At 40.6% G+C, this 24,708-nt stretch overlaps 1 protein-coding gene across 2 annotated transcripts in view; it reads left to right on the forward strand.

Annotated features, from left to right (window-relative positions):
- The window catches only part of PIK3R6 (phosphoinositide-3-kinase regulatory subunit 6), a 47,682-nt gene that overhangs the window by 9,920 nt on the left and 13,054 nt on the right, over window positions 1-24,708 (forward strand). Inside the window, exons 2-12 of one of the 2 annotated variants that reach the window (XM_067463828.1) lie at window positions 7,960-8,037; window positions 8,330-8,524; window positions 9,782-9,890; window positions 11,010-11,125; window positions 12,548-12,639; window positions 14,676-14,744; window positions 16,543-16,675; window positions 18,157-18,226; window positions 19,016-19,202; window positions 21,477-21,624; window positions 24,437-24,529. In XM_067463828.1, coding sequence (XP_067319929.1) covers window positions 11,032-11,125; window positions 12,548-12,639; window positions 14,676-14,744; window positions 16,543-16,675; window positions 18,157-18,226; window positions 19,016-19,202; window positions 21,477-21,624; window positions 24,437-24,529 — 886 coding nt within the window. In that variant the 5' untranslated portion in view covers window positions 7,960-8,037; window positions 8,330-8,524; window positions 9,782-9,890; window positions 11,010-11,031. The remainder of the gene's footprint in view (window positions 1-7,959; window positions 8,038-8,329; window positions 8,525-9,781; window positions 9,891-11,009; window positions 11,126-12,547; window positions 12,640-14,675; window positions 14,745-16,542; window positions 16,676-18,156; window positions 18,227-19,015; window positions 19,203-21,476; window positions 21,625-24,436; window positions 24,530-24,708) is intronic. The other variant, XM_067463827.1, reaches the window with a different exon arrangement.

The following is a 24,708-nucleotide window of genomic DNA, read 5'->3' on the forward strand; positions in this document are numbered from 1 at the left end:
TCCCTTCTGTTCAATTTATAAAGAAACTTGTGTATTTTTGGAAGTTCTTCTTAAAAGGAAAAAAAAAGAACCAAAGGAAATACTCACCCATCCCTGTCTGGTATTTACACTGCAAATGTTTTGTATAGTTTTATACCCCACTTCAGTCAAGTATACTGGGTTTATTCATTGTAATGGCCATTTGGAGAAAATCAGTGTAGTCTCTTCTCGTTATTTTGTCATTTATTTAGCAGCCTCTCTCATGCTCCAACCATGAGCCAGCTTGTTTTTTTCCCCCTTTAATTCCCAAGCTGTCATGTTCAGTTCACCACCTGCTGAATGTATCAAGTACTTAATCAGGACAGAAGCAGCCTCCCTCCTCCAGGTTTGGATTGTATGTGATTACTTCTTGGGAAGAAGCACCTAACCCAGTTTTTCACAATCTTTAATGTAGTGTCTGGGGATGATGGGAGTTACTGACTCCAGCATACTGGGAAAGACCAACCTAACTCATATTTCTCTTACTCTAAGGCAGTGGTTCTCAACCTGTGGGTCCCCAGGTGTTTTGACCTACAACTCCCAAAAATCCTAGCCAGTTTACCAGCTGTTAGGATTTCTGGGAGTTGAAGGCCAACACATCTGGGGACCCACAGGTTGAGAACCACTGATCTAAGGTATAGACAAAAAGTAAACACAAGAAATGATCTCAAATTGGCATCTTATCATCTTTTCTCATTTCATGCAGTTTCTCATACCATACCACTTCATAGCTGAAGATCAGGTAACAGGTGGTTGAATTACATTAGAAGGTGTTCAGTAATGATAAAAAGTTACTGGTGAGGAAGGGCAGACAAGCCAGGAGAGCCTGCAGCATTTTGTTTTTCCTGGAACCTCCTCTTCTTCCCCTTCCTCTCCCTGTTGCTGAACTACTGGAACATTTGAACTCAGTTTTCAGTAACTGAAGCAAGGGAGAAAGTGAAAGGAGGAGAGAAAAACTGGGAAGTTTTAAAAGCAGCTGAGAAAGTGGAACGAAAGGGATCAGTCAAAATGGAAAGGGTAAGTTTTACCTCAGCTTAATACTTAAATTATGCCAGAGCACCTCTTTGAACTTGGCTGTGAACTCTTTCACCAAAATCTCTTCATTCCATCTATTCAAATGCTAAATGTCAGTTCTCAGTTTTGGGTGGGGCCACATACAAAACCAAGTAGACTATTTAGCTGTTTTATTTGTATTTTGCTGCCCTGGGCAATTCTAAATATAGTTAGCTGAAAATAAATTTTAACACTGTCTGTGAAGTAAATGTATTCAGAACTATTGCTACATTTAGTCTTCTCCATGGTTCCCTGGGGCTTTCCCCAAGAGGTGTAAAATGAGGCTGCCTCAGTGGTGTAGAATAGCACCATTCTTGCTGGTTGTGGATTTAACCCAGGTCCCAGGACATCCAGTCTTGGGCCTCTGCCAGGACAGATGGGCAAAATATTAATGCCCTCCCAGCTCCAAACAAGCCTCAAAACCTAGGTGTTGCAAAGTGATTTGCTGCTGATCTGTAGTCAAAACCACCACAGGTCTCCCCTCTGTTTGGTTGCCCACAACTGCCTTGGAGTCGATTATTTGAACCAGCAAAAGTCAAAGAAGGGATAAAGGATCAGTCATAAATAGGTACTATCTAAGCTGCACTATACAGTATAACCCCCTTGTCTACAGTTTTCCTTCTGTGAGATATGGAAATACTGTTACTTTTTCAGATTTTTTAGAAGGGCATTGACATCACAATCAAAAGCTTTAAGCTTTTGTTTTACACAGAGTGACTGGAAATGAAGAAGTAAGAAATAGAATTTGCTGGAAATAGGGACCTAAGAAGTTTAGAGCCGAGCAATCATGAGCCAGAGGGTTCAGGCAGCCTGGAAAAAGCAGAAGTATTTTGACCCTGTCTGGAAGGGCCCTGAGGTGGGTTCAAATCCTTATCTCACCTTGTGGTTAAGTTGCATAGAAAGCCATTGCATGCTGGTAACTCTCCACCCATCTGCATCTTTATCTATTTGTGCATCTTTATCTATTGTGAATGGACCATGTTGGCTAAGTAGTGGTGGTCTGGAAGCTATAGTCCATCAAAATAGTATTCCCAAGCTCCGGTATCTACAAATTACAAGTATCTACAAATTAATTACAGTTGACTCGTCATACTTGAGGATTTGACTTCCTGTGGATTTGATGATTAGTGTATTTGATGTAAGTACTCTCTCTAGGAATCTCTAGGTCCTCCATTTCAACTCTGTGATCAGTTTCCATTGGATGTTGCACAATACAGTCACACTGGAGGATTTCGAAATTCCTAGAGATAATACTTTTCTAGGAATCTCTATGGCCTTCAGCTGAACACCTTGAGCCCCTGGTGATGCAATGGGTTAAATCAGTGGTTCTCAACCTGGGGTCCCCAGATGTTTTTGTTCTTCAACTCCCAGAAATCCTAACAGCTGGTAAACTGGCTGGGATTTCTGGGAGTTGTAGGCCAAAAGCATCTGGGGACCCCAGGTTGAGAACTACTGGGTTAAACCCTTGTGCTGACAGAACTGCTGACTGACACATCAGCAGTTTGAATCCGGGGATAACAGGTTGAGCTCCCTCTGTCAGTTCCAGCTCCCTATGTGGGGACATGAGAGAAGCTTCACACAAGGATGGTAAAACATCAAACATCCAGGCATTCCCTGGGCAATGTCCTTGCAGATGGCCAATTCTTTTACACCAGAAGCGTCTTGTAGTTTCTCAAGTCACTCCTGACATTAGAAAAAGTGAAAAACATAGCTTCCACATCCATTCCCACAACTCTAGCAAATGTGTGGGATTGATTGTACAAGTAAATTAGCAAGCTTTGGAAATGTTTCATTGGGGAATCTCATCACATGGAAGTTTTTGATACAGGGGACATCGGCGGGCAGTGGGGCAAATTGTGGGGCAAATCAATTGCCCAGCACCCTGCCTCACCAGCTTGCCCATCATACCCTGGAAAGCGCACCTTTCCAGCATGCTCTCACGATGTCCACATGATTTTCTGTATAACATGGGTAGTCTCTTGTGTTCAGAATGACCTGTTGGAGAACACTTCATTGATACAGTCATCATGGAGCTGTGCCGGAAGTAGCTGTGTGTCATGTGATGCGATCCGGCGGGCTCCGTGATGGCTGTTTGATATTTCCTTTCTCTGAGGATGATAGACTGTGACTTGCACAAAGTCAAATAGTTTGTTTCCATGGCTGAGCAGAGATTTGAACCCTGGATTTCTGGAGTCCTTCTCCAACAGAAAGACTACTACATCATATTGGCTCATATTTATGCCTTAAAAGCCTCTGAAGTTTTGCGATGACTGTACACATTTTATGTCTGTTTATTAACTTGTTTAGAATCAGTGACTAGAAAGGTTTTCAGATTTTAGGGGACATTTGAGATGGTCCAATTTTACATATAGGATATATGACATATGTATTGGTGGTAGCCCTGGGACATACCTCAATAATTATTTTCATTTGCATATAATAGTATGTTTAAAAGGAGAGTCCTAGGACCATCCAAAGAAATTGCTTCTCAGGCTTCAGAACAGTTAAAATTCAATAATGTTTGATGATTCTCCTAAGGAATGCTGGGTGATACAGCTAATACTCTTCTGAAATCCATGTTATTTGTTCTTTGCTTTCAAATCACAATGTGTTCCTAATTTTGGAGGTCTTAAGATTTGCTTTAGGAAATAGAAGCTGCTATCCTTCTTTCAAAGTTTCTTCCTTTTTTCCTTCCTTCCTCCAAATTAACTATTTTTAGGTTTCTGGCAGTAATGATCTGACAGATGGATATCTATTTTGCATTCATGCTAAGTTTGCTTCTCAGGGATCTGCTGAAATATTGTTAAGTGCTAGGGTTGCTCAAAAGAATCATTGAGACTCTTTTCACTTATCGTGGTTGTGGAAAGTAGTAGGTGTTCAGCAAGTGTGGAACAAGCAGGCCAATGGTGGCATATTCTATTTTCTCATTTAATTTTTAAAGAATCCCATACCACTCTGTATTATCTTTTTTCAGAGAGTCTTACAGGTAAACCAGGTTTAATCAACCAAAGACACTGATAAAAATAAAGTTCAAAAAGTCTTCTTTTGTAACATAACATTGTTCTCAGACCATGAAAGCTGAGAAATGTTCCCCTGGCTGCTTCATTGTTTACTAGTTCCGTGCTGTATTTCAGGCGTCATGATAATCAACCTGAGGCAGATTTCAGTTCATTTTTACCATGAGAGAACCAAGTAACATGAGAGCTCTGTGGGCAGGAGTTTATTTGTGGTTTCTGTATGGAAGGTGTGAAGAGGAAGTCAGGCTGTCTGCAACCACTTTTGCCTGCACGGGGGTCTTAAAAATAGAAAAACGGAAATTGTGGAGTGGCAAAAGTCTCTTTTAGTGTTGTTTCCCCGCCAGGTCATGTTATTTTATGTTGCTGAATGATGCTGAGCTGACCATTTGACAGGAAAGGAAACATTCAGCCCCCAAGGTACAAGTATTAGGAAGTTTCTTTTCAGCAGAAGAGACTTATTGACATGCTGAAGCCATCCGTAACTGAACAGTCACAGATTGATGCCCTGGGAGTCAGAGCATTTTCTTACTATTCTTTGATTATAGTCTGCCTCAACATGTTACTATGTTTTTCTTAAAAAGAACATTCTAGGAATTGCCAATGTAGGAGGCAAGGGCTGGGTGAACGGTGACGCACAAACTTCTTATATAAACCCAGAGGCTTTTTTAATACCTAAAGGCACAGCATTACAGAAATTAGGAGTGTGTCAGATTTGCTTGAAATATATAACTCGTAATTGTCACAGATTTCCAGAGATATCCCAATGCTCTTTCCACTTGTTTGTTAACCAGTGGTGTTACATACCCCCTAAACTCTTAATATATTATAGTGGTTTGAGCATTGGACTTTGGAGATAAGGATTCAAACCCCCCTCAGCATGCTCTGTTGCACTTTTACCCGAGGTGTCCAAATGATGCCTCCGGTAAAAGAGAATAAATCCTGCTTTGTCCTGAATTAATTAAATAGCCCATTAGAACTGGACTTTCCTGAAAGACCCGAGTATAATGTGGTATGGGCCCTAGACCTGGGAGTCAGTCCCCATACCCCACAGCCCATTTCGGTTCTGTGGGCTCCAGGGGCCTGGAGAACTGAAAAGAGCACCCCCCCAATCCCCCCCAGCCTTAAAATAAAAATACTTAGCAGACTGCCATGTTGCTCCTTCGCCAGGCCTCCTGGTGCATAGAAATGATGCATCAGGAGGTGAGGGGGGGGGGGGGTGTCCAGGTAGAAAATTGCTTTCCCTTTGCCTCCTGGCACATCATTTCTATGTGCCAGGAGGCCTGGCTTAGGAGTGGCAAGGCAGCCCAGTAAGTTTTATTTTATTTTAAGGCTTTTGGGGGTTGGAGGTTGGGTGGCACCATGTCATCCCAGAAGTTACTGGGATGGCATGTGGACACCCAACCGGGAAAGCCCGGTTCTCTTGGGCATGCATGGGGACTTAAACCCATGATGAAGCAGGTTTCTTAAACCTGCTTCATTGTGGATTTAAGCCCTGCCTGCAAGTGCCCTCAGTCATGCAAATCCACTGGATAACTTTGGGCAAGCCATATCCTATCTGGCTGCAATCATGTTTGAACAACTATTACAAAAAGAGAAACAAAATAAAACCTATGATAGTTCACCTTTGGGTTGCCATAAGTTGGAAATGACTTGAAGTCACACAACAGCAACAACATGTTTCACAGATGAAAACCATGTGGCCAAGCAGCATTAAGTAGCAAGAGATAATGAAAAAGAATGCAGAAACCCTGAAAGTCTGAAACAAATAGTTTTTGACTGAACCTAAGTTCTTGGAAGGACAAGATTACTGCACTCCCCTCCCTCCTCGACTGAGTCAATGGACTGCAAACTACTTCTGTGCTTGGAACACAGTTTGCATCTACTGATGTAAACTGAGTACAAAGGAGTAAAGTGGGAGACAGAGAAGTTGTGGCAGCTGAAAAATGGGGTGGGAGAAGATTAATTGGAATTGTCCCTGCCAAGTTGGGTCAACTGGAAGATATAGTACTAGCAGATATTACCAGGAATAGAAATTGTGTGGCCTCTGACTCCCTTAGCACATAACACTGTTCCTACATTTTTGGCCCTAAATCATACTTCCATAGGCTTGCGGGCACTAATAAATAAAAATCTCTTTTTGGCACAAGAAAGGCCTGAAAAGACCAGAAGCGATTGAAAGAGAAAACTGCCATAATGAAATCTTCAGGCGTTTAAAATTGGGCAGCAAGAGTGCTAATTGGGTGCATGTCCTCCGCAAACAGAGTTGACCAAGATGTTTTATGGCAACATATAGATGCAGTTCAGGAGTTGAATCTTTCTTGAGCAATGGTTACTGGGCAACATCATCAGTGGTATCTGAGGGAAGCCGGCTACTTTAAGGGGCATAGACCAGCTTGCTTTAAACATAATGTCGTGTCCTCCAGTGCCTTGTGCTACTTTGCACACCTCCAGCATTTGTTGCCTAGGGCAGCCGCTTCATTGCTTGATGCTAGGCCTGACCACATCCTCGGAGAACAACCGAACTTTTATCAGAAAGTAAGTAATGATTGAAGTGGGAAAACAAAACCCCTTTCTTAGGTATGGAGTCCTGAACCACAGCCATGTTGATGGGTTTGGGTTTGTTTTTCTTAAACCTTCCAGTATACTAAAAACACACAAACAAGGCATCTTTTTCTCCCAGTAAGTGGCTTAATGGATTTAAGAACAATGAAGAACATTGTTGAGAACATTTGCTTTTGTAGTGGTGTGTTCACTTCATATCGTATTCTTTTATACATTCAGTGAAGTGGGCACTACCTTGTATAATTCAGGGTCATATTAATTTTCTTGCTCTATATGGTGCCTGAAGAAAGGGATATACAACTGTATTGAAATCTTTCAGCACCAAATTAAATTGACAATAGAATGTAGGCCATCTTCATGAGGGCCATCTTCAGCATTTTTCACCTGTTCATTTTTGAATACCTTTGCTTGATGAAAAAGCCTAGAAAGCTTCGAAAGCTTGTTTAATGCATTTCTTGCTTTGGAATAGCCCTACAGATGATTTTTTTTTTGTATTTTGTCACATGGTTATGACAGCTCCCCCTTAATATTTATTTATTTATTACGATATTTATAGCCCGTCTTTCTCAGCCATATGGCGACTCAAGGCGGGTTACAGGTTGGCACAATTTAATGCCATACATTCATAAAAGAGCAATTAAAAACAATCAACATAACTATATATATATATATATATATACGCGCCAATAAAACATGTAATCTCTCCGGTGTCATCCTGTTAAAATCGATTTCCAGTAACATCGTCTAGCCATTCCAAGTTCATCATCCATAGTTTCATGTTGCCTATTCCGCTGTATCAAAAGTTTGCTCAAAGAGCCAAGTTTTCACCTCCTTTCGGAAATTCAGGAGGGAGGGGGATGATCTAATATCCTTGGGAAGGGAGTTCCATAGCCAGGGGGCCACCACTGAGAAGGCCCTGTCCCTTGTTCCTGCTAATTGCGCTTGTGATGCAGGCGGGATAGAGAGCAGGGTCTCCCCAGATGATCTTAAGCTCCTAGATGGTTCATAGGAGGAGATACGTTCAGACAGGTAAGCTGGGCAGAATCGTTTAGGGCTTTATAGCACTAACATGCTTCCCGAAGATATGCTATAACTGCCACAACAGACTAACCCAGCTGCCTTCCAGAAATTGTCATTACCTCCATGGATGCTTGCTACTAGTATGAAACTCAGATATATGCACCTGCATGCAAGTAGGGAGGAAGAGGGGCTAGCATATATTGAAACAACTACTAGAGCATAACCACCTATATCTCAAAGGCCTCAAAGTTCAGCTGCTGATCACACTATCTTTGGCTCTTCTGTTCAGGTTGGCTTCGAAGTAAGTTCTGAAAGACAACTACGGGAATCCTTGGAGTGTGTCCCCGCCTCATACGCTCACAAGAAGGCAAGTGTTACGCTTTAGCCCTGTGCAGTGCTGAGCCATAAAAAAGGAATTTTACATTGTTGGCTTTGTGTGTGGGAGAGAAAAATTTGCTGCTTCTGCTCTAGTCTCAGACGATTGCTTTGAAAAAGAGAATGAGGATGATTGTGAACAAGGGGAAAAAAACCCAAGTGACCTAGTTTTACTCGCTTTACTTCCCACAAGGGAAATTAATGAGACAGAAGATGTGCCATTTGTGGTGCAGGCAGTGGAGCCAACACATTCCAGTTTCTGATTCTTTCTAACATGTATACAGGTATTGGCTGACACTGGTGAGGCAGGTAAAGCAAGTTTGTCCTGGGAATGCTCTCACACATGAGGGAGTTTTACAAGTTCAGAAGATACCTGGTGGCATCCTGGCTGAGAGCTCTGTAGGTGTGGCTGTGGCCGTGTTGTTGTGAGCTACCTCCTATGACGCTTCATTTCCCGCACACACAGTGTGGCATACTAGGTAAGTGGGGCCTTTCTTATTTATTGTTGACTTTTTGCCTGCAGAGTTGTCTTCGTATGTTGTTTTTGGATATCAACTAACTTTCTTTATTCTATGTATACACTAAAAAGACAACAGCAACACACAGTTAAGTGTCAAAACATTGTGATATTTTCCTTGAGTGCCATTTGGGTGGAAACATGGTATGCAAATTTGACACGTAAACAAACATAAGTAACTCCTGAGGATGATTCCTCTTAGATAGCTGTCTAGCCTATATCCTCAAAAATGTCCAGGCAGCATCCTGAATGTCTGTAGTGTGTGGGATAGACAGCTAACCACTCAAGATCGTTCTTGTTGCAAAACACAAAGCTGGCCCAAGATGTTTTGCTGCCTGAGGCAGAGAACAGAGTGGTATCCCACTCCCATTTGAATTAGATAGACTGACAGTTATACCTTTCTTCAACAGTGTCGATGGGGCAACATCTTCCACCATACCTAAAGATAGCAGATGAGAAAGTATAGGGCAAAAGCTTAGTGCCTTACCTTACTACTGTCTGCTTGCATATGTTACCTACCTTGTTCTGCCTGTAGCCCCATTTCTTAAGATTAGCTCTGCATCTCATGATACCAGAGTGCATGTCATCCAGTCTTCTGTGTTTCTCATCTGGTATCAGTCATGGATTGAGATTCCGGGTTTTTGCCTGCCACTTTTAGACTCTTACTTGCTGAGGTGTTCCTGTGATTATATCTGTAGATCTTAGGAAGCTATTTCTTGATTTAAGGCTTTGACTTGCTAGCTGATATTCGAACAGAGGATTGGCCTGAGATGTCACTGCCTTGGTCCTTTCATTGCTGGCTGCTATTTCCCAGCGGATGTCAGGTTGTGCAATACCCGCTAAACAGTATAATTTCTCCAGCAGTGTTGGGCGTATACATCCAGTGATAATGTGACCTGTGTCATTAAGTGCCATATCCACTGTTTTAACATGGTGAGATGTATTCCACATTGAGCATTCAGCAGCAGAGTAGCAAAATGCAAGAGCAGATGTCTTCACTGTGTCTGGTTGTGATCCCCAGGTTGTGCCAGCCAGCTTTCATATGGTATTATTTCTAGGGCTATTTTTCCCCACAAATGCATGATTGAAAGGTCCAACTGATAGGCATCGCTAATTGCTTTTTGTTGAGCTAACGTGTTTCTGCTTCTGTATTTTCATGTACTTTGGTATCAAATCTGAGGTGAACACAGTCTCACTTTGACATCATATTCTTTTGCAGAAGCAATAGATAATACATGGCAATGCTAAGTGTAACTAAACCAGATGTGTGGATAAAGACAACCTCAAATCAACTGACTGTAACGTTTGCTCAATCATGGAGAATCCAGGTTTGTGTTTGCTACGAAAGCATGAGATGTCTTGGTTGGAATAATGAGATGTTGCTTCCCCATCACTTTTATATATCTGACACCAAACTATTCAGAGGGGTTGTAAGATTAATCAGGTATGGCAAGCACGCAGCACAGGAGTATTACTCTATCTAAAATATGAAAGCCTGAATCTTATTGGTTGTCCCAGCTACCACACAACCATGGATCTTGCCAAGTAGAGACCCAAACTGAGTAAATCCATTTGATTAATTTATTCAACTCCATTGACTCTAACTTAGCTTCAGGCCAAAAACATTAATTGTGGCATATGCCTTTCTGTACTGGAGACCATTTTTTCAGATGCTGGTTTTTCATGGCAATCTTGATAGGGAATTGTGGCTAAATACATGAATAAATCAGTGCTAATAAGCAGCTATAAACTTAACTAGATAGTACTAACTCATAGTGTACTCCCATTGCCAGAGTTCTCTACCCAACTGTCACTGAAAATGTAACATTTGTCTTCTCCCCTTTATCAATTATATAAATATTTAGATAGGCAAATAAGATTTTTTTCTATTTTCTTGCAGTAGGCTTATTACTGGAAATAACTATCACTAGTTGTTTGCATACTCCTGGAAAGGGGTTAGTGTAAAAAGTCTGATAATGTCAGATAACTGGTTGTGTGTATGCTTCTGTTCTACAGCCTTACAGGTTGAGTATCTATTATTCAAAATGCTTGGGATAAGAAGCGTATTTGATTTTTGAGAGTTTTGGAAAACTTGTATTTGGATATACACATATAATGAGATATCTTGGAGATGTCTAAGCATGACATTTATTTATGTTCATATATACATTATGGTTTGGTAGAAACTGTTTGCTATGTGAGCCTCCAGGCCAGACAATGATACCATCGCAATTCCTGGTTGTGTCTCATATGAAGGTGTGCAGTGTTTAACCATGGAGTCATCACACTCCATGGTTTAAACACTATCCTTTTTCTTCTTCCATTGAAAGCTTACAGGGAATTTTGTAATCTTTCAATTGGCCTGCTAAAAAGTATTATTCTAGTATGGAACCCCCACCCCCACCCCTTGGTCAACAAGGTTACCTTTGTTCTTTGATTTGCCTTAGTTCTTCACATTGTGTTTCTCTCATGCATCAAGAGGTTGAGTCAGACTTTCTCCGAAGTGTTCACGCCCTTCTAAGGGAACTCGATGGACACCATCCAGCCTTCCAGAGTGAGAGAGGTAAGAGCAGTGGAAGCCATTCACCATCTTATGATCAAACTCCTGAGAATTTTTACTGTGTGAATAATCTCACACCTACTGCCAGAGGAGAACAAGAGGGACATTTTACTCTCAATAGTAGGCTACCTGTAGTGCTAATCCCTTGGCATTTGTATTCTGGTATTTGAATACCTCTTTTGATGCCAGGGGGTGTACCTTTACCAGTTTCCTCCTTAGTGCCAGCAAAGGTAGTGGGAAGGAAATATTACATTACACATATGGGCAGCTAAAGCAAGAAATCCCAATTGGATGGCCACCCACGAGGGTCTTCCTCCAAGGGCAAACCAAGAATGGGCAACTTGAAAGTCTCTGAATAGACTCAAAAGTGGAGTGGGCAGGTCAAAAGGCAACCTGGCAAAATGGTTGTCTAAAAGAATCCCACACTTTGTGTGACTGTGGAGCAGAACAGACAACTCTGCATCTGTATGCTTGTCCACTATGCCCTGCCTCATGTACAAAGGAAGAATTGTTGGGTTATGCTAATGTATGCAATGCTTTTGAGATGAAATAATGTGTGTGTGTGCGCGCGCGTGCGCGTGCGTATGTGTGTGTGTGTGTGAATGAAGTTCATAGCTCTAGTTAAGACTGTTCAGACAAGAAGAGGATAGAAAGTCCTCTGCTTAAATGAAAGGAGAGATTCTCATTGGACTAGATGAAACATTGGTCTGGCACCTTAAATAATGGTCTGTCAGGTGGGACTTCTTCACCAAGGGTGCATCTTCACTGTAGAATTAATGCAGTGTTACACCACTTTAATTAAGATGGCTCAGTGCTATGAAATCCTTTGATCTGTCATTTGGTGAGGCACCTGAACACTGGCAGGGAAGGCTAAGTAAGGACCTTATAAAAATACAGCTTCTGTGATTTGAAGGCATTGAGCCATGGCAGCTAAAGTACTGACAAACTGCATTAATTTTTCAGTGTAGATAAATGATGACTGTGTGTTGTCCAAGGCCAGTCAGTGACCCCATGGGAAGTTGAACAATTTCATAAAGTCTCTTCTCGCAAAGGTCTTCAAGGATTTCATTGTTATCATTAAATGCAGTCAAATTGACTTCAATTTATGGGAATCACAAGAATGAGAGACTTGCCTGGCACTGTTTCCCACTGGGGTGCCCCTTTATTTTCAAGGACATCATCGCTTTTGATTGTAGGTGCAATGCCAGATAATGTATTTTGAAAGTGCAACCTTGTATAGAGGGCCTGGGGAAAAACATTAATATTGTAGAAACTAACCTGATTGGTTGTGCTTGATCAATTTTGCAAAAGCAAGTGCTTAATGAAAGGTGTGTAATATAAACCAACCCCAATCCCAATCCGTTCTCATGGATTCCTCATCTGCTGGATAAAGCTTTGACAGTTGTTCTGGTTTTGTTCTCACAGGGATGTTACGATGGACTTTGCACAAGAAAATTGATAGAAATCCCAGCAACGGAGCCATCTTGATCAAAATTTTGGTGAAAGAGCTGGAAAGGGTAAGAATGATCTATAGCAGGGAAAAAATATTTGAGAGCATATCTGTTGGCTTAAGGACACATTTTCTCCTGAACAGATTTCTTGCTCAGCTCTCATTCTGCTGGTTTTAAAGAGGTAATTTGATGGTTTTGTGTCAGTCTATATAGAAAAGTCAATGTTGCCTTGCACTGCAGTTCAACGAACACATGGAGATGTTCTATTTTTCCTGCTTTGTCAAAGGTAGGGCCCTTTTTAAGGATGTTATTGACAAGCCTTCTCATTCATTTTGCTTGCATTTGGTTCAGAATAGCACTGCATGGCTGAAAATTAAAAGTCTCAGTGGCAACATCTGATCAAATGCACTTATTCTTGATTGAAGATGAGAGTGACATACATAGAGCTAACTAAATTCTTATTCCTTGAGAAAAGAAAGTGTTCCACAATGTTTGTCTCAAACCTTCTTGTGACTTCTCTCTGCTGTTGAACTTCGACTTGATCAGGGTCAGAAGATGCATACTTTGTTCTAAACAGAGGCTATAGGGATTTTGCAGTACTTTCCAAACCTTCAAAATGTATTTGAGCTGAGAGATCAGTGGGAAAAAAGAATGTATACATACAACACTGCCTTTTGTTAGTTTCCTTAAAACAAAAACTAACCTCTTTCCACTTATGAAAAGAATCAATGACACATTTGTGTTCTCTATAGGCAAGTTATAAAACAGTTATTACACAAAGTGCTTTGCTGGCCTTTGCTCATTTCTCTCTTTAATTGACTTTTTGGTGGCCATCATAATGACAGTTGCTATTCCCATTTTATAATTGTAGCAAATGGAATTATTGCAGTTTCAGTCCATTTTAACTGGCTTGGGTTAATGCTATGGGATCTTGGGAATTGTAGTTTGGCATGCTTTGGCAGAGAATGTGAAAGATCTTGTGAAATTACAACTCCCATGATTCCATAACATTGATCCATGCTAGTTAAAATGGAGTCAAACTGCATTAATTCTATGGCGTAGATCCACCCAATGACTACTGTGTTTTGTCCAAGGCTAGTGAGTGACTCCATGGGAATCTGAATCATTTTATAGAGCTTATTCTCTCCAAGGACTTCTGCAGGGGTTGCATTATAATTGTCATTGAGTATAGTTAGATTCATTGCTTTGACTTAGGAAAGACCTGTCCAGTATTGCTTTCCACTGGGGTATTTATTTATTGTGCCAGAAGCAAATGTAAGGTACAGTTATCATGTATTTAAAAGCACAAAGTTAAAAACTTGGCATTATACTAAATGTCCTTTGACCAGAAGCTGGCCACTTGGGGTACCTCTGGTGTCACTGTAAGAAGTTCCTCCATTGTGCATGTGGCAAGGCTCAGTCTGCATTGTAGTAAGTTGTCTGTGGTTTGCTCTTCTCCACACTCACATGTTGTGGATTTCACTTTGTAGTCCCATTTCTGAAGATTGGCTCTGCACCTCGTGGTGTCAGAGCACAGTCTGTTCAGCGCCTTCCAAGTTGCCCAGTCTTCTGTATGCCCAAGGAAGAGTTTCTCATCCAGTATCAGTCATTGATTGAGTTTCCAGGTTTGAGCCTGCCACTTTTGGACTCTCACTTGCTGAGGTGGTTCTGCGAGTACCTCTGTAGATCTTAGAAAGCTATTTCTTGATTTGAGGCAATGGTGTGCAGGCTGATATCTGAACAGTGGATAGGCTGGAGACCTCACTGCCTTGGTCCTTGCATTATTGGCTGCTACTTCCAGGAAGATGTCAGGTGGTGCAATACTGGCTAAACAGTATAATTTCTCTAGTGGTGTAGGGCGTAGACATCCTGTGATAATGTGGAATGTCTCATTAAGAGTCACATCTACTGTTTTGACATCATGAGATGTGTTCCATACTGGGCATGCATACTCAGCAACAGAATAGCAAAGCCACTGTGTTTTCAAGATCATCATTGCTCTTGATTGTACTGCTGCGTCATGTACTTCAGTGCTGACAAAAGATCCAAATTCTGCCTCCCTTTTTTAGACAATCTTGAACACAACCATTTGTTTTCTCCAGGCAGAAAGATGTAACTACCAGCACTATATTATCCCCTTGCTTCACACGCTGATGTACACGATGATAAAGGTAAGAGCCAACATACTACCATAGCATCCCAGGACTTCGGTGCTGAGGTTAATGTGCCAGCTCACATTGTTATCAATCACCAAACCTTAAGCTTTAAGTCTGTGCTGGGCCTTGGAATTTATTCTGAGTTCTGGAAATGCGTAATACTATAGTAAAAAGTGTGAAGTCTCACCATGGAGAGACCATTGGCCTTCTTGAGATTGTAGAACAGAGCTTGTAATCGAAAATGATGTGACAGGATTAAGCACTAGCACATCTTTTTAGGAATGATTACACACTGGTTAGCATCACGGTGTGCTGGAAATTTGAAACACAATTGATAGAATGAGATCATTTATGAATGCCCGTGCTTTCTTTTACTTCTCTATTCATAATTTATAAAGAATGTTTCCCATTGTCCTTAAAAATTCAATAATAGAAAAAAGAAAATAATATAAAAAAGACACATATTGGAATCCAGAGTAATAACAGACTGCTTGTAAGTAGGCATTTCTGTTACACTACAATAGGCTATTGACATCCTTATATTTGAAGCTGCAGGGTTGGGCAAGGAACAGGGTAAAGCTGACACAGTGGTTGTCTTTATAAAGACCCAGTAGTATTTTATGTAAATCAAGGGTGGACAAAGTACGGCTGTTCAGATGTTGTTGGATTCCAACTCCAATTAGCCCTAGCCTAGAGAGTCAATGTTGAGGAATGTTTGGAGACAGAGTGCAGCAACATCTGGAGCATCACACTTTGCTCACTCCTTTTAGAATAATCCAGAGCTGAACCCTGCTTGGAAATCTGCACATTCTTAGAGGTATTCTCTTTATTTGACTTTCTTGTGACTGAGATCCCACTACTGCCTTTTCAAACGGTCTGCTTCAACACATATGCTGTCCTTAGACTCTATTCATTTATTTATTTGTTGAATTCATTCTGCACCTATCTCTCAAGATGGAAACCAAGACTGGTTGAGATCCAAGCCCTGAATAGGCCACTTCCTGCTCTTTACAGCCTGCTGCTTTTTCAAAACCGTACTCAGAAAATGATAAACCCAAGTCTCTCAAGAAAAAAAACTCGAAAAAAGAAAGCTGCCAGTAAACATGCAATTATGAGTCTTTGACCAATATCCCTGGATTCTTTGATGAGGTTGTTAAGTATGCTAAGGAGACCTATGGGCAGGTGGGACTCTATCACGGTCTTCCTCCTCCAGTGTGAATTTTGTTTGCATTCATTCACAGTGTACCAAGCCTGCCACAACTCACCTAGCTTTTGTAAGGATCAACTGTTCATTTATTTTCCCCATTTTGCTCTGTATGCATTCTAATCAGATCATTAAATTTAAAATCTCCAGCCAGTGAAAAAATAAGAAACAATGAAACACAGTTGTATTTGTTGAAGTATTCAGTGCTGTGGATTTCCCTAAGCTTCCAGACTGGAGTTTTTTTCATCCTCAGGTGAAAGAAATGCGGGGAAGGGTTTTTTTTAGTAAAGTACTTAACTCAAGATTTCCTAAAGTCCTAGAAATTAATGACTAATTAAAACAAAATTTAAGAAGTGTTTATTCTGTGCAGCTGCTCTGTGAACAACAGTGCATGAAACTTGACTGGACCTTTTTTTTGGGGGGGGGGGGGTGAATTGGAGTCCTGAATCCAAATACCATCAAGCAGGAAGCATGAATAAGCAAAAAGGCCCATTCTCTCATTTCATTTGATGACATCTGAGTTACTTTGCTGAAACATGGAGTCTGAGGGTTTGCAGTGGAAGTCCAGATTAAATGGTTTGACTTACATGTTTACTCTTTATGCTGCAGGCCCCCTGCATTCCTGATGAGCTTTATGAGCGGGTATATGATTTCTGCAAGAAGCTTCTCACTTTACCCAAACCTTACTGCACTATTGGCCTGGAGTATGCTCGGCAATTAAAGCTGGAACGGATGATGCCAGGTGAGCAGCATCCCATGGTCCTCTCACCATAGTTTAGTCACTGGGTTGTTGTAGGCTTTTTGGGTTGTGAAAACCTCACAACCTCTGAGGATGCTTGCCATGGATGCAGGTGAAACATCAGGAGAGAATTCTTCTAGAACATGGCCATACAACTTGAAAAACCTACAACAACCCAGTGATTCCGGCCATGAAAGCCTTCAACAATCGTTTAGTCATTTCCTTGGTGGCTGAGGAGCATGGAATGGATGGGTGGTGTTTTGTTTCTTCCAAGTTCGGTAATCCAGACCAGTAGACAAAAAAAAAATGTATCCTGTCCTGGGGTCCTTCTGCATTGACACATGATGCAGGGCTGATAGGGCATCCAGAACACTGGTGTACCCTGCATCCTTATAGGAATCCCTGAGCTGCCTCTGAATTGGCTCAGGGAGTCCCTACTATCTAGCTAGCTGCACCAAATGCAGGTCAACAAAGCTGGACCAATCAGCCTCTAATGTTGACCCTGTTTCTGGGTATACTTCACATGGGAATTAAAAAAATGGCACCAGTTCTCCCCTTTCAGCTCTAGTTTTTCAGATGCAGAACATATGCCATCTACCAGTCGCCACCTGGTCCCCCACAGAAAACCATGATAACATATATAAGAAACTAGAGCTGATGTGGTATCTCCAATGCAATTTTCTGAATCAGCATGCCAAATAAATCCAGGAACAGACCTAAAAACTAAGACACCAAGATATTGTTTTGTTGTGCTGTGTTATCATTCACTGGAATCTCTCATATTTGATTTACCTGGCTTTTTCTGATCCTTACTTCAAGAAAACCCCAATTATTAAAGGGAATAGCTCTCAAATTCATTCAACATGTAACTACTGCAAGTGGTTGTGGATTTTCTGTTAACTTTCCTGGTAACACCCAGATCTAGAAAACTGCACACAAGCCATCAATGGTCCTTACTGTATGTACCTACCTGGAAATAGCATATAGCTGACCTCTGCAACTTCATGAACTGTTTTACATGTACTCTTTATGATGGAAGTCAACAAAATGACCCCGGCAACCAATTGAGTTGCTTGGCCATCAAGGAATATTGGAGATGCTACCCCCAGATCACACAACAAGTTTTCATGCAAAGAGATTCTATGCTGTTCAGAGGATTTGCTTAGCCAGAATCTTTATAAGTTGCATCCCACCTTCATTGCCATTGTGTGGAATGACTTTTGGGAAACTTCTAGAAATTTCTGCATAGCTTTTGATGTCTACAAGAAATACTTCCTTTTGAATCTTCATTGGTTTTACTAGGACTGCTTTTTTCAATTCATGGTATGAAGCAGTCTTTGTCTTTCATTTTCAGTGTGATCTCCCTTTAAACCTATTGTCCGATACCATTATCGGTTCTGCTAATGACGCAAGAGTCAAACCATATGACTTTTAAACTTTGATATCTCTATTTATGTATCTCTGTTTATGTATTGTTCCTTTAGGTGTATTGTACCAACGAATGGTCTCTGCAGAGCAAAGTCTCAAGAATAATTCATTTCCTTATCAGGAAAAGTAAGTATTGAGTTCCTTATATGGCTGTTAAATGTGCCATTTTAACTCTCCACTAAAATAGATCTCTTTGAGATTACAATGGAGGACCAAATTCCATGCCTGTCTTGCTGGCAAATATTTGGCATGTACTTTAGGTACCTCTGTGTAGCGAAGATATTTTGCAAAGGATCAGAGATTAAAATGCTTATTTTTAAAAGAATGAATGGGTTAAGTGTGCACCATGTAGTGTTATTTAAAGCAATTTTTGCTCAGGTTAGTAATGTGTTACTTCTTAGTTGTTGTTTTTTATTATAGTCATTCTTCCATATTCACTGAGGTTAGGCTGCAAGGCCCCCAAGAAAGTGGAATGAAAAATAGTGAATGAAAGATTATTTTCAACCTGAGAGGACACCTCTGTTGGAATTTCTAGTTGATCCAGTATCTGGCCAAAGGCAGGTTCCCTTGTTGTCTGCCTCCAAGGCTCTTGAGTGCTATGGCAGCCATTCAACCTTTCAGGTATGATTGGACTGCAGCTCCCAACAGTACAATTGCATTGCTAAAGGCTCCTGGGAGTTGGAGAGAGCAACCTTTGGGGGGCTGCATAATTCCTAGTCTTGGCCTATGGCAGGCAATTCAAAAACCTGGATGTTTATAGTGTTCAAAGCATGAGTGGCAGTGCTTTCTTGCATCTTCATTTTCAATTTGAGTTCAGTCCTTTCAGCTCAAGCTGATTCCTATGTTCTCTTTTACACCTGCATTCTTTCCTGTTAACAATTTGTCATTATATAATGTTCCTTTTTATTTCCCCAGAGTTTTCATGTTTGCTGATCCAGATTTGCTCTCTGTGTCTGTGTGCCAAGCATTCATTGAAGAAATCAAGACTGCTCAAGCGTCCCAGTGTGCCAGGTCCTGCATGCTTTATGTGATAGAGCGAGCCTTTCAAACCCTGCTGAAGGAGGAACAGCATGATGCGAGCAACCTGCACAGCATTCTTCAGGTATTATTGGTGGCCACACATTGTTTTAATAAGTTGGTTTCTGATATTCTGGCAGATCATTTGATGAAAGAGTCCACGGAAATAAACACATTTCCTTAAAATAAAAATAAAAAGGGAATTTGGCTGCGTAACATGGCCACCTCAAACATCAGATTACTTACTTACTTACTTACTTACTTAGGCGATCCCTCGTTGTCTTCCAAGATGGGTGCACTGGCAGTGGATCCATAGGTAACTGTGGAGCCTTATTCTTGATCTGCATCTTCTCCCGCAGTGACGGCATTTGTTTCCAGATGGAAGGTGGTCCCGGTTGGGGTTGGCTTGATGCACCTTCCTCTTGGCACGTTTCTCTCTTTCACCCTCCATTTGTGCCTCTTCAAATTCTACAGCATTGCTAGTCACAGCTGACCTCCAGCTGGCTTTGAGCCCATCTTTAAATCTCTTTTCCTGCCCACCAACATTCTGTTTTCTGTTCTTAAACATCAGATTAATTGATATCTTGACCGTACAACAACCTATTATTTGTTCCATTTTACTTTATTTTGACTGCAAGATGTGCAGGTCAGGCATGCATGGAATTTTCTCCCTTGGGTGCCAAAATAACTTGACTGTGGTAGGTTTATGTATTTTCAGAAACTTTTAAAGTAGAAGCCATGGGTAATTAGACTTTCTTAATGCACCCTGTTAAACTATAGCATGAGAACTCTTTGACAGAGTATTTCACAAAACTTCATAAATTCCAGGATATTATAGGATGAAGCTGTGGACGTTAATGTAGTATCGATTGAATATCATTATGCATTCTGAACACATCTAAAGATTGTAAAATAAAAGTTTTATGCAATGCAGACATCATAAAAACAATATAAAGATCGTAAAATAAAAGTTTTATGCAATGCAGACATCATAAAAAAGTTTTATGCAATGCAGACATCATATCAGCAATTGAATCTTTGAGATACATTTGAGTGTATTGTCAATTTAAAAATATTGAAATGTACCTGAGTCATTTGATGGTTCCTCCATCATTTATGTGAAGCTGTTTTGAGATACTTTTGTGTGCTTTTTTGGGTCATACTTTTGAAACTGCAAACTTGCATACTTGTCTTCTTATTGAGACTAGTAGAATTTGCTTCTGTATAGATACAATTGGAGCACTCAGTTGTTCAATAGGTTAAACCCTTTTGCTGGCAAGACTACTGACCGAAAGGTCAGCGGTTCAAATCTGGGGATGGGGTGAGCTCCATCTGTCAGACCCAGCTTCCCATGCGGGGACATGAGAGAAGCCTCCCACAGGATGGTAAAACATCCAGGTGTCCCCTGGGCAATGTTCTTGCAGATAGTCAATTCTCTCACACCAGAAGCAACTTGAGGTTTCTCAAGTTGCTCCTGACACAGAAAAAACCTTGCTCTAGTTGACTCTATTGTGTTTACGACACTATTTTCACTGAGCAGAGTGGATTGTTATCACATTTCATGTGCTAATTAACTCACCTAATACCAGGATGTTGGACTTATCAGTAACAGTTTTAGAAGCGACCATTGTAGTGGTTGCTGTCATTCCTTTCTGCATTTCACTTCCTAATAACCTCACTGTCTCAATCCATACCCTAGATTATGAACAACATTTCATGCATCTATGACAGTGGTTCTCAACCTGTGGGTTCCCAGATGTTTTGACCTATAACTCCCAGAAATCCCAGTCAGTTTATCAGCTGTTAGGATTTCTCGAAGTTAATGACCAAGTTGAGAACCACTGATCTCTGATATGAATTGTAGACCATGAAATCTCAACATTATAATAATTTTGCTAATCATGAAGACGCCTTTTTCCTGCAGTAGATTAACACCGCTGCCCTTGAGAAAGAAGGAAAACACTTAAGCGAAATGGAATTGTCTATTCGTATTTCAACAGGTCTTGGTGAAAGATGAATGGGAAAGGGTCAGCTTACAAAACTGGAAATTGCCAGAGTTGCAAAAGGCCAGATTTTAAAAATAAGTCTTTCAACTGAAACAAACCCATCTAGTTTGTAAAAAAACACTTCAAGAAACCTGAGAGCTATGCTGAGTGGTATTGTAAGGTCACATACCATTATAGATGTCCATTCATATCTGTCCAGTGACACAATTGTTTTCCAGTTTGTAAAGCTACAGTTGATGGACAAGGTCTAAATCTATCTACAATAAAGTACTGTAAAATAAAATAAATCTGGATGCGATTTGCAGTCTGTATCATTCCAGCAATAATTTAATTACTCTTTCTCCTTGTGACAGGCAATGCCCTTAGATGTGACTGAGCTTTGTTTTCAGCAAATTATGGCAGCCATTGAACATACAGGAAGAACGGTGAATGTGGAATATAATCAATATGTTGAGGAACTGAAAAAAATCTACACCGCCTTGCTAAGCACTTCAGAGGAAGGTACGTGTAATCCTAAGAATCTGGTGTGACAAAAAGACCCAATTCATTGAGCTTTTCTTGCGTCCTGGGGTCTTGCTGTGAGCCTGTTTTTCCACTATATTGGCAGCAGTAACTACCAAAGAAACTGCACCAAGACAGTGCATTAGGGTGACGGGTTAGAGCTGGAAACTTAATCATGCATAAAAGGAAGCCTGTTCTAGTTCTCTGACCTTGTCAGGATTGCTCTGTTGGGTAGCAATTTGCAGTACTTGGTACCAAAAAAAAAAAAAAAAAGCCCAATTTCAGAGTCAATTATGAGAAGAATGGAAATTGTATCAAGCTTTTGAGTGGGAATGGAAAGATAGTAGATCTAAGTCAACTAGTAACTCTATGCTGGTAGAAGGTCATAAATTGATTTCAAAGTTTATTGTAGTGCCAGGAACAAACTTATTCTTTGACCCCTTGCTAAAATTATACTGCAATAAAAGAAAGCTTGGGGCAACTGGGAATAGATTCTTGTGTAGAAAGACTGTTATTTTCATTGATTTGAAATCAATGAAAATAACAGCCTTTCTGTTCTCAGAATTCTTCAGTGTAAAAAGTTATGTCTTTTTGTACAGGATTTAGCCAGTGGATCTCAGAAAGCTAGTAAAATGCCCAGTCTGAAATCTGCCCTTCTGCCCTTCTTTAGTGCTTGCACCCTGCACACAGTTCTTAGTCATGAATAATAAGCTTAATAATAAACTTTATTTCTATACCGCCCTATCTCCTTGAGGGGAGTCACGGCGGTTTACAACAGAAAACTGGCAAACATTCAGTGCCGGCATAACATAACAAACAGATCAAATAATAAACAAAAACATGAACAACATCAGGTGTATTTATAGAACAACTCAAAATTAGAAATTTAAATATATAAATCAAACATTTTGAACCTTTTTTCTAAGTATACTTGGTTAAGTATGACCTGGACAAAAGAAAGAGACTATACAGTATATACTCATGCCCACAGGACCAGAAAGGAGAGGTCCACAGACAAAAAAGGAGGGTGCCACAGAAATTGAACAGTGGAATGTGTTTCCACTTCTAAGGATTCTTTCCATTGGGCTAATGTATTGGGAGGTGGCGGCATTCGTTGCTGTACATTCTGATTTCTTTTCTCAAGATCCAAACAATTTTTTGCCAATCACAATCTATTTCCTCAGCTTCCTCAAAGTACTTTATTCTTAGCCCAAAATCAATTTAAAACCCAGAGGTATATTTGATCATGCTTTGAATTGTGGCCATTAGGTATGTCCAATCTCTCCCTATTTTGGAGATGTGTTCACCTTCCTTCCTAGGAGCCGCGGTAGTGCAATGGGTTAAACCCTTGTGCTGGCTGAACTGCTGAGCTGAAGGTCAGTGGTTCAAATCCGCGAGATGGAATGAGCACCCATCCGTCAGCTCCAGCTTCCCATGCAGGGACATGAGAGAAGCCTCCCACAGGGTGGTAATACATCTGGGTGTCCCCTGGGCAACATCTCTGCTGAAGGCCAATTGTCTCACACCAGAAGTGACTTGCAGTTTCTCAAGTTGCTTCTGACATGATTAAAAAAACAACAACCCTTCCTTCCTATTTTTTTTTTAAAAAAAGCTATAGCCTTAGCAACGGAGCAGTGAATTTCACTCACCAGTCATTTTTATCTTGGGAAGAAGTCGCAAGAGGAAAGGGACAGAAAAGAAAGTTGTGGGATGTTGTTGGAAACTTTTCTTCACTTTTCTCAGATTGAGCTGTATGTGTTCGTGGGGGGGAAGGGTTGATCTTTCCAAATGAAGACGTATTACGTCTTAGCAGCTACAGAGTTAAAAAAACAACAACTCTAAAGATACTATGTAGTAGGGATACAGTGCAATAGAGCTCTTGCTGTGTTTGTTTTCTTGGAGCAACATCACACAAACACACATGCATTTTCCCGTGTTAATGAATTCACTGGAATAGATTATCTAGAAAGACCAGATCAGGTTTTGGAAACTGACACAGTAATAGCTTCATTACACTTGATCACTATAGCAGTGTGGTTCTACTGAAAATTGAGACATAAACAGGATATCATGTGAGGCTTGCAAAATGGGCTGTGAGGGGATTTGGACATATCCACAATGTCATAATTCACATCATAAAGCAGACAAAGAAATCAACATATTCCATTTATTTATTTATTTATTTATTTATTTAAGGGTTTTAAAAAAAAGGAATATAAGAGAGTATTTGTACATGAAATTACAAGAAACATTGAGAACCAAAATTAAATGATGCAATATTAACCAGAGGGGGAAAAGAACCACAATCAGGATGTGCGGATTTTTATTTGTTTGTTCTTGGCAACTGGCCTAACCACAATAAGCATTTCATTTTCAACATAAAAGGTAATATCAAAATGTGTTTTCTGATTAACATGGGCCTCTCTTATCTGACTTGCTGAAACTGTTGTTGGTCATAGCCCTTAAAAAGTGGCTTATTTGCTGTCTATCTTACTTTTGAGCTGTTGAGTTCTCTGGATGGTGTACCATCGCAAATATAGGAAGAACATGACTATAAGATTAAACCAGCAGTTGAAATAAAAAACATATAAAAACAAATTTGGAAGGATTAGCCACTGGCTGGATGCTTTTAACCTTTTTTTTCCATTAGCTCTGTAACAGTGGGCTAAGTGTTCATACAGGGCAAGTGAGCAGCAGCTGTTCCTCAAAATATATAGACTCCTCTCCAGTGTATTTGTCTGCTTTTGCAGGCTGCTATCCACAGTACACTCCCAGATGAGTAAATTAACAAGAACATCTCTATGTCCCACAGATGTACAGAAGGATGAAGGAGAGAGAAGTCCTGGCATTCCTTTGCCCAATCCAAGGATTAGTTTTCACTTGTGGAGAGATGAAGACCAGCTTTGTAAGTGTCCAAAGAATGACATGGACCATAGCTTATAGCCACAATTCCTCTGGATGGGATAGGGAAAATGTACCACCCCATGACTTCATTAACTCGCACAACCCCTTACCATTGATCATTGAATATTCTGGGACCTGATCTGAAATATTGGGAGTGCATCAGCTTCTTATTCCTGTACC

Source organism: Anolis sagrei, chromosome 2, assembly GCF_037176765.1.
Source record: "Anolis sagrei isolate rAnoSag1 chromosome 2, rAnoSag1.mat, whole genome shotgun sequence".
Taxonomy (NCBI): domain Eukaryota; kingdom Metazoa; phylum Chordata; class Lepidosauria; order Squamata; family Dactyloidae; genus Anolis; species Anolis sagrei.